Source organism: Numida meleagris, chromosome 2 (assembly GCF_002078875.1).
Source record: "Numida meleagris isolate 19003 breed g44 Domestic line chromosome 2, NumMel1.0, whole genome shotgun sequence".
Lineage (NCBI taxonomy): Eukaryota > Metazoa > Chordata > Aves > Galliformes > Numididae > Numida > Numida meleagris.
In genome coordinates, this window is record NC_034410.1 from 73,967,544 (window position 1) to 73,981,005 (window position 13,462).

Sequence of the window (13,462 nt, forward strand, 5' to 3'; positions counted from 1 at the left end):
GACTTGTGCAGGAATTAGAAAAAACTGGGATCATAAGACCTGCACATAATTCCCCCATATGGCCAGTGCAAAAGTCAGATGGCACATGGAGAATGACTGTAGACTATAGGGAATTAAATAAGGTCACGCCGCCTGTTCACGCAGCCATACCCAATATTGCCTCCCTAATGGACGCATTGAGTAGGGAAATAAAAACCTAGCATTGTGTCTTAGACTTGGCAAATGTGTTCTTCAGTATTCCAATTGCTGAAGAATCACAAGACCAATTCGCATTTCCATGGGGAGGCAGGCAGTGGACATTTCAGGTCCTGCCACAGGGGTACATACATTTGCCAACATATTGCCATAACCTAGTGGTGCGTGACCTGGCAAATTAGGAAAAACCTAATAATGTTAGCCTGAATCAATATATTGATGATCTCATGTTGATATCTGACTCACTGGAGGCAGTAGGACAGGCAGCAGATTCATTAACTACCTATCTGCAGGAAAAAGGATGGGCTATAAACCCTCAGAAGGTGTAGGGTCGAGGCCTGCCTGTGAAATTCTTGGGTTAGTTTGGTCAGGAAAGACCAAAGTACTACCCAGTGCTGTCATAGATAAAGTTCAGGAATTCCCAGTCCCTACAACACCGAAGCAGCTGCAGGAGTTCTTGGGTATATTGGGATACTGGCATTCCTTTATACCTCATTTAGTGCAGCTGCTGAGACCATTATATGCTGAGACGCACTAAAAAGGGGCAACTATGGGACTGGAAGAGAATGGAACACGAGGCTTTCTAACAAGTGAAACTGTTAAACAAGCCCAGGCACTGGGTATATTTGATCCCACCCTCCCAGCTGAATTGGACATTCATGTCAGTCAGGATGGCTTTGGTTGGGGCCTGTGGCAACGCCAGAGTTCTGTTCAGACCCCGATCGGGTTCTGGTCTCAGGTCTGGCACGGAGCAGAGGAAAGATACAGTATGATTGAAGAAGTTATTGGCTCTACCACCCGTAATGCGGAGTAGGCAGCCAATAACACAAACATCTGAGGTCACAGTTAAGACCATCTTGTCAATTCAGGGGTGGTTGAAAGATCTGACCCACCTTCCTATGACAGGTGGCCCAAGCACAGACAGTGGCACGATGGGTTGCCTATCTCAGCCAGAGCAGTAGTTTGTCTTCATCACCGTTGAAAGAAGAACTTCAAAAGATCTTAGGCCCAGTGATGTATCACAGCAATGCACCGAAAGAAACAACAATCTTTCCACCGGAGAAGAGTCCCATTCAGGAAGGGAAATATCCCATTCCTGAAGACGCCTGAAATACGGATGGGTCCAGCACAGGTAACCCGAGCAAGTGGAGAGCAGTGGCATACCATCCCTCCACTGACACAATCTGGTTTGAAGAGGGGGATGGTCAAAGTAGCCAGTGGGCAGAGCTGTGAGCCGTGTGGATGGTTATCACCAAGGAACCCAGTGACAGTGCACTGAACATCTGCACAGATAGTTGGGCTGTGTATCAGGGGCTCACTCTTTGAATTGCACAGTGGGCCACCCAAGACTGGACCATCCACACCCGCCCAATCTGGGGCAAGGAGATGTGGTTAGACGTATGGAATGTGGTTAAACATAGAACCATCTGTGTCTACTGTGTTTCTGGACATCACCCCTTGCAGTTCTCAGGAAATAATGAGGCTGACATGCTGGCTCAAGTATGGTGGATTGAGAACTCTCCTTCCGAGAACATTGCACACTGGCTACACCAGAAGCTGTGACATGCTGGACAGAAGACCATGTGGGCAGCTGCAGAGGCATGGGGGCTGCCCATAACTATGTTAGATATTGTCCAGGCATGTCATAATTGCAAAACTTGCTTGAGGATGAGACAACTGCCCACCTTGCCAGAGGACATAACCCTCTCCAAAGGTGGCAATTTGATTATATATATTGCCCCCTCCCATGATCTGGGGGAGCCAGAAATGCGTTAACCTGTGTCGACACAGCAAGTGGACTGATGCAGGCCTATCCAGTACCAAGAGCAAAACAGGTCTACACCATCAAGGCTTTAACCAAGTTAATGGCTGTATATGGGACTCTGCAGGTCATCAAGAGTGACCAGGGTACACACTTCATGGGCGCGATGATACTGCACTGGGCAGAAGAGAACAACATTGCATGGTGACTTCATCTGCCATTAATCCAATGGGAGCAGGCCTCACTGAACGTTATAATGGCATCCTGAAGGCTGCTTTGAAGACAGACTCTCAGTCCCTGCAGGGGTGGGCAAAGAGACTCTATGAAACCCTGTGGGACCTGAATGAAAGGCCTAGAGATGGCAGACCCAGTGCCCTGAAGATGCTAGGGACAACATGGTCCTCCCATCTTAGGATCCAAATGATAAAGCACTGACAATCAGGTAAGCCCCCCCCAAGTTGGTAATGAAAATAACCTTCTACTCCCTGCCCCTGAGAATCTAGAACCTGGTACCCGTAGAATAGAATGGCCTTGGAAGGTGCAAGTAGGACCGAGGTGATGTGGCCTACTTGCGCCTTGGGAGAGATAATTGGAGGTGGGAGGCTCGGTAGTCCCTCAGGTGATCTGTATGTGGCCTACTGACATCGTGGTCAACACTCTGGTCTTCATTGCTAAGGGGACCCTCATCATGTCCCTATGGCAGATCAGGACCCCCCCCTTTGGTACCTGATATAGTTATGCAGCCACAGGTATCTGGCCAAAGGGTGCGGTACAGATGGCAAGGACGTGCCCCAGTGCAAGCCAAAGTGTTGACCCAGGACAGGAATATGGCCTGTATCTTGCTGTGGAAGGCAGACCTCCCCCTCTTGGTACAACTGAAACATCTGTACTATTTCCCCGTGAGTCTCTAGGATCACCGGAAGGAGCAAAATGTCATCGAAGTGTTCCAGTGTTGCTGTGAGATCAAGCACGACACCCGGTGATGGCCTATGCGGGACTGGTGGAACATGAAATGGACATGCACCAAACAACTGCATGCCTCCAGTAATGTCATCGAGCACTGGCCCATGAAAGAACATGAACCTCAACAACGAACCGATCATCAGTTATCTTACATTGAGTCAACCTGCATTGCGATGGGCAATTGTACAAGTGTTGTGGTGTGTCAGATCCCTGTATCAGGGAAGGCTCACCCTCCAGCTGACTCAATCATCGGTTCACACTGTGAAGGGGTGGAGTGTATGGGAACTGCTGAGTCATGGCCTGAACCACTGATGGAGCACCTGGAGGAAAGACCCAGTCAGCCCTGGGAGCACAGGTGAAGGCAATCCACCTGTGTGACCAGGAGGGGTGGAGCCAGGCTCTTAGGCCCCATTGAAGGGCTGACTGGCCCTGAGGAAGGATCTCTTCCTGGAGATCCTCCTTGGTGGAAGCTTTTCCCTGCAAACCCAGAATCTTCTGGTACGGGTGAGCGATCTTCTTTCCTTTCTTTGTAGCACCTTTCTATTGTGCTGGTCCTTCCACCTCTTTTTGTAATGCCTTTTCCATTGCATTGATCTTTCTGATTGCTACAGTTGTGTCATTTTGCAAACAGACACTGGAAAAAGGTTAAAAGTAAAAAACAAGCAAGCTATATCAATAAGTTCAATTCACATTTTCTTGAAATACGTAGCAATTTCAGAGTGGCAAATCAGATTGTGTAAGCATAGTAAAAAGTGTTTGGCTTTTTGGTAATTACCTTTATTCATTTTCCACAAGTGCCCCCCAGAGTAGGTTTTTTAGAAGGTTGAAAAGAAACACTGCACTAATAAGTGCTTTGCTGTTTTACTTTTCACAACAAGTATGTTAGCTTGTCTTCAGTTCAGAGCAGAGGCCCTCCTGGACCTTTTACATGTGAGCTTTTTACATGCTGTTTTTTCTTTTACTTACGCTTCCAGTTAGTGATTACATCTTGGAGTAAAGAAGAACCTCATGAGGAAAATAAAATTTTAAAGAGACAGGCAAAATCATAACCTATACAAATCCTTTGTTGTCTTTATAATCATCCCCCTACTTATTGCGATGATTTGCTCATTTGTCTGCTTGGATTCAAGAAAACAAAGTTTTACAAGTATTTAATCTTTTCATTTTCACAATAAGCTAATCAATTAGTGCAAATGACCACGCACGCTCATCAGTTACCAATATATTGCTTTATTTCTTGGTAGCAAATTAAGGCTTTATAGTGAGATTTGTACAGTACAGGCCAATTTAAACATTAGAAACCTTAGAAACCATGTAGCACTATTCACTCAATTTAGCTTAGCCAGAAAAGTAGATTTTTTTTTCCTAATAAACAGTTAAATGTTACTAATGAGGCCTTATATTTCATGAGTGCAAATGGCTCTAAATCCCACCATCCTCAGGCATGGGCTTAACATTTAACTGTTCTTGGGGCCGTTTTCAGATAAAGAATAAACAGAGAGTATAGCTGGCTCGGATAAAATACACTGTAATACTGGCTGGAAAAGAATCTCTAATTTTAAAAACACAAAAAGGAAAACTAAAGTGATGTTAACTGGTCAAAGGATGGGATTACTCTCTGCTACCCAATGACCAGTAACAGTAGCAACGACAAATTCATGTTCCTTGGCCCTCCTTGCTTTAGTACAATCACATTTGTAATTCACAGGTGATGACATACCGTAAGTTAGGAAACTCTAAACTGGAGGAACATACGTACATTACAGGACTTTTTGCACAAGTAGGACAAGTTCCCTCCGCAGGGACGTGCTGAAAGCATTGCTTTTTTGTAATCTGAGAGAGCTCTGCTGCAAGTATTTCCTCAGCAATTATGTATTTTTCGTGAGCATGTGGATTTTCACTTCATATCAATGATTTTATGAGTGTTGTCTGGAGATGATGGAACTACTGCTTATGAAAACCAGACACGGTGCTTCCCTTCTTATGTTCTCTACCAAGACATTTACAGCATTTAAGATGAATGTATGAATTCACAATGCTGACTGTATGAATTCACCTGTCAGTCACACACAGGGGGCCTGCCTGAAAATATCATCACCCCTCACATCTCTGGCTTCCAGATCTGAGCAGTAAATGTGAAATTGCAGAGAAATGGCTGCCAGAAAATGGTGAAGAAAGGAACCATGAAATGACTGTATGCTCTGAGGAAAGAGGCAGCAGAGGGGGAACCTCCAAGCCCTGCTTGCTCTTGCATGAGCAAAAACGACCATGAGAGTGCAGCGGGCTTGCAGTATCACAGGGCAATGCTGGCGTGGTAATTCCTTGCTGAACAGCAGCTATTTATCCAGCCTTTGGGAACGCTCACAGACAAGGTTTCACAAAATGAAATCTCTGAAGTGAATAACATTCTAAGCCCCCCTCTCTCCCAGGATGTCACCCAACAAAAAAAACTAACCTCTTTGAAGACCTGTGATCAGCCATGTTAAACTGGAAGGCCACAGAAAAGGGTGAGGTTTCTATGTGTACGAAGGCACATACTGAATACACCTCAACGCACGTGCCTGGGTTGCTCAGAGAGAGGCAGCTGCAGAGGTGCCACGGCTGCTGAAGAGGCACCGAGAAGGAGCAGACAGACCTCCCGGTGACAGCAGTACAGGGCAGCAGTGGGAACTGCCCTGTGTCAACCATTCCTCAGCATCACAGGGTCCCTGGTGTACTGCAGTGCTAGCTCAGCTTGTAGAATTGTAATAGCCTCTCGGGCTGACTTGCTGGCGTCTCCCTTTGCCAGGCCACCAATATCTCATGTGTTTTTCTTCACTCAGGTGAAAATGTCACTGCTTATCAGATCCAGGAGCTGCTACTACACATGCACGTGAGGGTAGATTTAGAACTGAAGGCAAGTAGTGATGATACATAAGTGACCTGGAAGCGAACTTTCCATGAGAAACCATGCTTGAGCACAACCTCGAGGCTCGTGCAGCGGAGTGCTTAGCAATGGCCAGCTGGTCTTATTCTGCCTCAGTGACGCATATTTAAGAACATCACCCAGTATTTCCTGAGGGATTGCAACGAGAGACTACCAAGAAAAAACTACTTGGAGACAGAGGGATGCTTTATCAGCCATATTGGAAAAGTTGGGGAACAGAGACACATATTGCATAGTCAGCTTCAAGAGCACAGCTGGAATTCAGATGTGTTTGACACAGCTTAATAGCCTTTCCAAAGGAGGGATTATGTGCTATTTCCTTTGGAGGTAGCTACTTTAGCCTGGGACAAGATCATGGCTGTTACTGAAATGGCACCCCGCTAGGGATGCTGAGCACTCACTGGTTGTGCATTAAGGCAGCCTCTCAACGGAGACCCACCGCACCTTAAAAAGTGATCATACAAAAAGCAAACAAAATAGTCCTCTAGAAACACTCCCTCACCAACAACATACAAGAAAAGCTGACTCCCGTGAGCTACAAAAAAACAGCATTACTGAATATGGGAGCGTGTGTTTATACATCAGTGTTTTTAATACTGCATTGTAACAACAGGGGCGGAGTATCCTTTCAGAAGAAGGCAGGGTTGGTGTGCTCTATAATACAGCGCTTGCAGTGTCGTTTAACAAATCGCAGAGCATCCACAGAAACATCGCAGTCCTGTACGTTCAACATCTGCAGGTCAAAACAGTTGGCAGCTACAATCTGGAGGCCCTGCCCAGTGATGCTCTCGCACGATTTCAGGCTTAGGCGCTTCAGGTTGAAGCAGTTGAGGGCTAGAAACTCCAGGCCGGTGTCTGAGACCAGAGGGCACTTGCCAATATCTAGTGATTTGAGTTTTGTGCAATTTTTGGCGAGGTACTCCACGCCGTGGTCCGTGATGCCCTCGCAGCCCCGCGCATTGAGGTAGCGCAGCTTGCTGCAGTATTTGGCTATGTAGCGGATGCCCACGTCTGTGATCCGACCGCAGTGGGCGATGCTCAGGTATCGCAAGCGCGACTCCAGCTTGGCAATCTCCCGCATGCCGAAGTCACTGACAAAGCGACAGTCGCTCACGCTCAGTTCCTTAATGGACGTGCAGTAAATCATCAGGTAGCGGAGACCCTCGTCGGTGATGCGGACGCAGCGGCGCAGGTACAGGTGGGTCAGCTGAGTGCAGTGGGCGGCAATAGTGTGCAGTCCTTCGTCCTCCAGGACAAAGCAGTCCGTCATGTCCAAGTAGCGGATGGAGATTTGTTTGCCATGTAAGGGAGACAGCTTGATGGAGGCTTCGCGAGTCAAGCTGATGCATGTTACTTTGGAGCAGCCTAAGTGAAAAAACAGTCAATTTAAGCAAGCAGTAAGGATAACTCAGACAGCAAGACCAGAAAAGTGGGCATGACATGGCATGCTGGATGTGAAGAAGGCATCTTCCAGAGCAGGTATCTACAAGAGCAGCCATCCTGACTGACTAGTCTGGGTTTGCTGCGATGTGTCCCTGTACCTGAGCAAATAAGACAGACCACGTGAGTCAGTGAGGTTTCTTTGGATTTTGAGGTCCAGCAAAGCAACAGGCCAATTTTGCCCACATCCCAAATATAAAATAATAGCCCTAGGTTTACCTAGGGACACTCTACAGCCTGTTACTACAATAGAAACTCAGTGTCAATTTGAGAAAACGGTATTACGTGACAACCATGCAGCTTTTTGATCAGAGGCACTCTTGTTGCTGACTGGTTGAGTTTGTAAACCAGCATCAGAGGCTCTTGCACCATCAAATCCTATGATAGAAAAAAAAAAAAGACAAACCCCACAAACCATCTAAAAAGCATCTGGGGAACAGATGCGAATCCAGCCCCAAGCCCACAATGCACGAAGGATGCAAGACCATGGGTCTGCAGAAGGGTGGAGATTTGAGTAACCTAAGGAGAATGGGGAGAGTCAGCAGGAGCTAAGACTTGTAGGGGCATGGGAGGACATGAACAGACACAGAAAAGGATTATTTGAAGTGTGAAAGTCTGGCTGCAAATGGATATAACCAGACTAGAGAAGAAAGACCAGACCTTGCAAGGAAAGAGAAAAAGCTAGATTAAAGGGAAAAACACGCTCGCAGACTTTCTCCATTTTTGTATGCTGGCGAATAAAAGCTTTTTTGGAAAGTGCTGTTTCTGCTCCATTGCAAACTTACAGTCTCAGGCTACAGAAGGGAAATTCTTAACTGTGTCCTGTTCAGCTGGGCTCACTGCACTCACATGGCTAGAAACAGCAGCAAGGAAGAAGGAAGGGTTGGCCTGCAAGTGATCAAAGCCCAACAGTTTCAGCCATAAATGTCTACTCAAATTCTGCAGCTTATACCTGAGGAAGCGCCCTCAGGAAAGGATAGAAGGAGCTTTTCTTTATTGCTGAAACAGTAGCCAAAAGCGATGAACTGAGCCATGGCAAGCCAGAAAATTTAAGATGACAACCTTATAGTCCCGTGGATCACAAATGCCACACAAATCCAGTAATCTGAAAAAAAAGAAGGCATACCAATCTTTGTATGGAGACCACCTCAAAAACTTGGATGATCCAAACCCATACCACCTGATACAACAGGTCTTATTCAGCGGTTTACTAGAAGGATTGAATACGCTCCAGAAAAAGAAAAAAAAGAAAAAAATCTTCAGATAATCCAGAAGGCTCACACGAATGTCCTAAGAAGCATGGAATATGGACTTGAAACAGTTTACGATCTATAGTTAAGATTCCTACATTCCTCACTTGAGTTTGCAGCTGGAATTTTAATTTAGGCTTCAAATTTAGTTGAACAGATGCTAAGTTTACCTTAGGCCTCAAATAATGAAACTGGCAAATTGTCCACAGGTCATGTAGTAGCTCTGGGACCTTGAAGCAAAGCATTTTTTTCAACGAACAAAGTCTTCTTGAAACTATTTCCCCTTCAGACTGCCTTGCAGATCCATCTATACTATGGTGCAATTTTTAGAAATATATTTGCCTTCAAATGAATACTATATATATGTTACATAAAGCAAAGCATTTTTTTTTTGAAAGGAAAGGAATACAGTTCAGTATTGACTGGTTTAAAATTTCACTCCTAATACATGCTTTGGACTAGCTGATACTAAATGAACAAGAGGAGTCCCCATCCTTCAATCAGGTCTTCAGAGAAAAAGCTGGCACCCAGACATAAATCTGTCGAACCAGAGGTAGCTATTGCTATTGTGTTTGCACAACGAGGCTGCTGGGTTAAGGCATCAGTCTGGCTATTTCAGGATATTTCTAGATATGCTGACTACAATTCAGTTTTCTAATTTGGAGAAGTGAGAATGAAAGGCTGATGAGGTAGAGGAGAATGTTTTGTCTGCTGTGGATCCAAGATTGGGGAGTACTTTAATGACCGCAAGCAAACAGTGAATAGGTCAGAAGTATCTCAGCAGGGATGGAGTCAGGGTGTGTAAGTACATGATCACTGTCTGGGTAAGCTCAGCATCATCTCGTCTAATTACTTTGGCTACAACGTGAAGTATTTCATGGAAAGGGTATTCAGAATGGTTCCCCTGAAAAAGAGTCCACGTTGATATACAACTACCTGACTTTTAGGCAAGATGACAGGTTTCTTGGTCTGTAACAATTTTTCTGTCTTAAATAATAAAAAATGCAAAAACAAAACTCTTGTAGCAGGATTTTCCATAAAGGAAGTAAAACTGATTCTTAAAATGAAGGAATAACTTCCAAACAGATTAAAAAATTGTTGGCAAGCGCGTTAGATAATAATTTGCAGTCAAGCTCAACCAGCTTCTGGAGATATCTCAGACTTGCCCACAAAGTGGATGCTGAAAGTGACAGAACTTCCATTGTGGAGAACTCTGGAAGTTAATAAGAACGTCTGTTTTTGACATTAAAGATTTTGATACGTTCTTGCTGCCAAATAGCAATCCAAGGAGGAGAGGGATTCATGTGAACTGGGTTTTAACTAACTGGCTACAAGTACAGCATTAGCCCCCAGCAAAAGTACCCAACTTTTCTTGCTCACTATAAAACCAGATCAGTGAACTCTTTCACTGCTGAGAATTGCTTAAATGTGGATGCAAGCCTTGTCCTCCTAATTACTCCCCAGATTGATTACAGAAGCAAACTTCTCACATGAGATCTCCTAATTTTAGACCCAAATTTATCCAAGGCCCTAGAATGCATTTTAGACAAGTCCAGCGAGAGTCTGTACAGCAATCAAAATTGCTGTTTGTAATCTTGTTCCTGGAATTCTTTTAATATGACATTCAGCTATGAAAGTAAGTGCAGAGTGTCTTTTTTTTCCCCGCTTCTTTTTGGCCTCCCCTGTCCTACCTTCTTTTTAACACTTATTTCCCAAAGGGCAATAAAAGAGAGCAGCCCTGGCATAGCTTGAGGCAGGGCTCAGCAAGGCAGGTAAGTTCTTTCAGCAACTGCCTTGACACCACAATGCTGACTAGTGAGAATCTGGTCCCCTAGCCCTAGAAGAACGAGGGCAATCAAATTCACTTTGTAGGAAAAATCCCCAGAGATGGACAAGGTGACATGTTAAGAAACAGTCTGAATCTGCCCAACAGCATCACTATTTGCTTATCCATGGCTTTCTCTTGCTCTGGTCATTAAGGTGTTGTCCACTAAACCAATCAAACTTTCTTTTACCTCAAATCTGTTTTCCCTCTTCACATCTCACCCTCAGTTCAGCAATTCCACTTTTCCTGTGTCTCCAGAGCCGGAGTATTTGGGCTAATCAACTCTCCATACCACACGAGAGGATGTACATAAGAGAAGCATAAATATGCATGGGATATAGCCAACCTTCAAAGTGATACGTAGCTCCAGGTTTTAATCACACAGGCTTACACATTTACTCCTGATATTGGAGATGCTTCAACCTGGATGTGTGGTAGCAACCCCCAGCTGTTGTCTGCATGCGCTGACAACAACTGATTCAGATATAACCTGACGGTGAATAGACTCTCTGGGACAGATCCCTAATCAATTGTCAACTGCAGGGAGAGGTCACTAAAAAAGTAAATCATTCTGTTTTGTTACTATTTGTTTTGATGCTATCCTTGACGTTCTGCCATCCTGGGAAACAGTAGGTGAAAGAGTTGGAAAAATCAGTTTAAAGTGGGGGGAAAAAAAAAGGAAAAACGAAAGCAAACCAGTGTGCACCAGCTGGGAAATTTTTTGAAAAATCAGCTGATCTGGGTACAAGTGACTCATCAACACTGCTTGCAATTCCTACTTTGCTCTGCTTGTTGTACAGCCACCAATAGCTCTGCAATGGCAAATCTGGAAATCTGGTCTAGCTGATTTCTATAAACATTAGACTGATAACAAAGTGAGATCACAAAATAAATACTGAAATTCAAATTTACTTCAGAAATCTCCTTGAGCACACCCTTTTAATTAAATACCAAAATATTCAAATAAAGGAAATTGTGTGTGGCTGACCTTGGGAAAAAGAAATAAATAACTTGTATCCCCAGACACATCTGGGGAAAACTGTCTAAAATATTTCTGCTGATCTAAACAGCAGCAGTGATATATCACAACTGTGGTGAAAGGATATAAGCAAGTGTATACACTACAAAAGAAAGTCTCAGCTAGCTACATCTGGTTAAAATAGGAATAGGAACAGGAATAGGAAACTAGAAGACTTTGAAGTTTCACTAAGAATGACGTTTGATATTCATACGTAGACAAAAGCCTAGCACGGGCTGCTTTATGCAAACATCTCGAAGTGTCCTGGCTGTCTGAATGGCTCACCTCTGTCAGCATGCCTCCATCAGAGGAGCCAGTCTGCCCGTGAGCTGCTGCTGGCATCTGGGGCACTGAGATTCCAGTGGTGCCCAGCACATCGGAACAGTGGGAGGGTATCTGTATTCCTAGCTTGAAATGTAATGCAGAAAGGGGAAGCATGCAGTTTTGGGGAGTAGGAGTCTGACTAGCACGAGGCCTTTAGAATCCCAGGCATCTGTCCTTAAATATTTCTTGTTACCTGACACATCCAGGTGTTCCAGGTTTGGACACAGTGACACGACATCAAAGACTGCCTCGTTGGAGATATTGTAACAGCCGGACACCTCCAGCCGCCGCAGTTCCGGACAGCACTGGGCGATGGTGTAGAGTCCTCTGTCTGTGAGCCGCCTGCAGCCACTAACAATTACCGTCTCCAACATGAGACATACGTTGGGTGTATCCTGACAAAGCCTCCGCGTCAGCACTTTAAGAGCCCTGTCCACATTGATGGTCTCGCCGGTCAGGCGTATAGTCCTCCAGAGCCGGGGGTCCCAGGCGAGGTTGTACCAGCGGCGGCACACGCGGGCGCAGCGACACAGCTGGTTGGTGGGCAGGAAGGAGAAGATGTGGATCATGGATTGGTCGGGCAGCCGGTCGACGTGGGCCTGCTCCTTCTGCTGCTTGGCTGCCAGCCGGATGAGGGGGTGAGTGAGGCGGGTGGGAGGGGGAGAGTGGACCATGGCCACTGTTTCCCCAGTGACTGAGGATGACGAAGTAGAGGAGCCTCGACCATTCTGGAAACCGGGAGACGTCGGTGGGAATATCAGTGCTGGGCTGGGCGTGCTGAGCGTCCGCATGCTCAGGTCGGAATCTGGAAGATAAAAGGCAGGATATCAGCGAGCAGTCGTTCTACCAGCGAGAGGGAGGACACGCAAGTTCTCGGATCTACCCAGGATGTGTTCTCAAAGCACTGCTCGCCTTGGTGCTGGCCACCCAACAGCACTAACAGAGGGCAGGCTGTGGGCCCGAGCCCTAAGGTAAAGAGGAGATGGCACAGAAGTCCAGAGATTTCACATTGTTACGCTCTTGACTAAACACCACGGGAAACAAATACATTTGAATTGACAGAGAGTAACTGCAGTAAGCTCAGCAGCAGCTGGGGGCTGCTCAGGAAGGTACACAGCCATGCTTTACCTCCCTGCTCCTCCAGGCATTCAGTGAGAAGCCAAGAGAAGTTCAGGAGGCAAATGCTGCTTCATTCCCCAGGCCTGGGCAGATGGGAAAAACACAGCCCCCTGCAGGTATTTTCACTGTGTCATTAAAGAAGTTCATTTCTCATTCATATAAACCGGGCGTTCAACCGAGAATCTAGCAACTGGCTCTGGAGGGTGTTGGCTGTGCTGCTTCTTGCCTCCAGAAAGGCACTCCTGTCCAAAGGGAGAACATGAACTCTGGTCAGATTTAGAAAAGAAAAGCAAGTGGCAGTGAAACAGCATGCCTGGAGGTTTGCTACAGAACCACTGTACAATGTTTACACCATCTTTTTCCTAGTGCTATTGTCAGGTCAGAAGCAGTTAACCCCAAACCGCACAAAACAATTTACTACTTCTTTACCCTCTCACAGGCACAAAACTAAAGGGTATGTACTAAGAAGAAAGCTTGACTTTGATGAAAGTTCATTTCAACAGTTTTGCCCTTCTGCTGGCATTGCTGCATAAAAGTCATTCCCACTCCTGCTCCCAGCTCTTCATGCCATGCAATGCAACAGAAAGTAACGGATGGAGACAACTAGATGATATTTCTAGCAGTCAAATGAATGGCATAG

General features: G+C 45.6%; 1 protein-coding gene across 3 annotated transcripts in view; it reads right to left on the reverse strand.

The window, feature by feature from the left end:
- The window catches only part of FBXL7 (F-box and leucine rich repeat protein 7), a 171,820-nt gene continuing 162,488 nt past the window's right edge, over nucleotides 4,131–13,462 (reverse strand). For all 3 annotated transcript variants that reach the window (XM_021387466.1, XM_021387465.1, XM_021387467.1), the window contains 2 exons: nucleotides 11,897–12,508; nucleotides 4,131–7,211 (listed from right to left, as the gene is read on the reverse strand). In XM_021387466.1, the coding sequence (XP_021243141.1) occupies nucleotides 6,475–7,211; nucleotides 11,897–12,508 (1,349 nt within the window). In that variant the 3' untranslated portion in view covers nucleotides 4,131–6,474. The remainder of the gene's footprint in view (nucleotides 7,212–11,896; nucleotides 12,509–13,462) is intronic.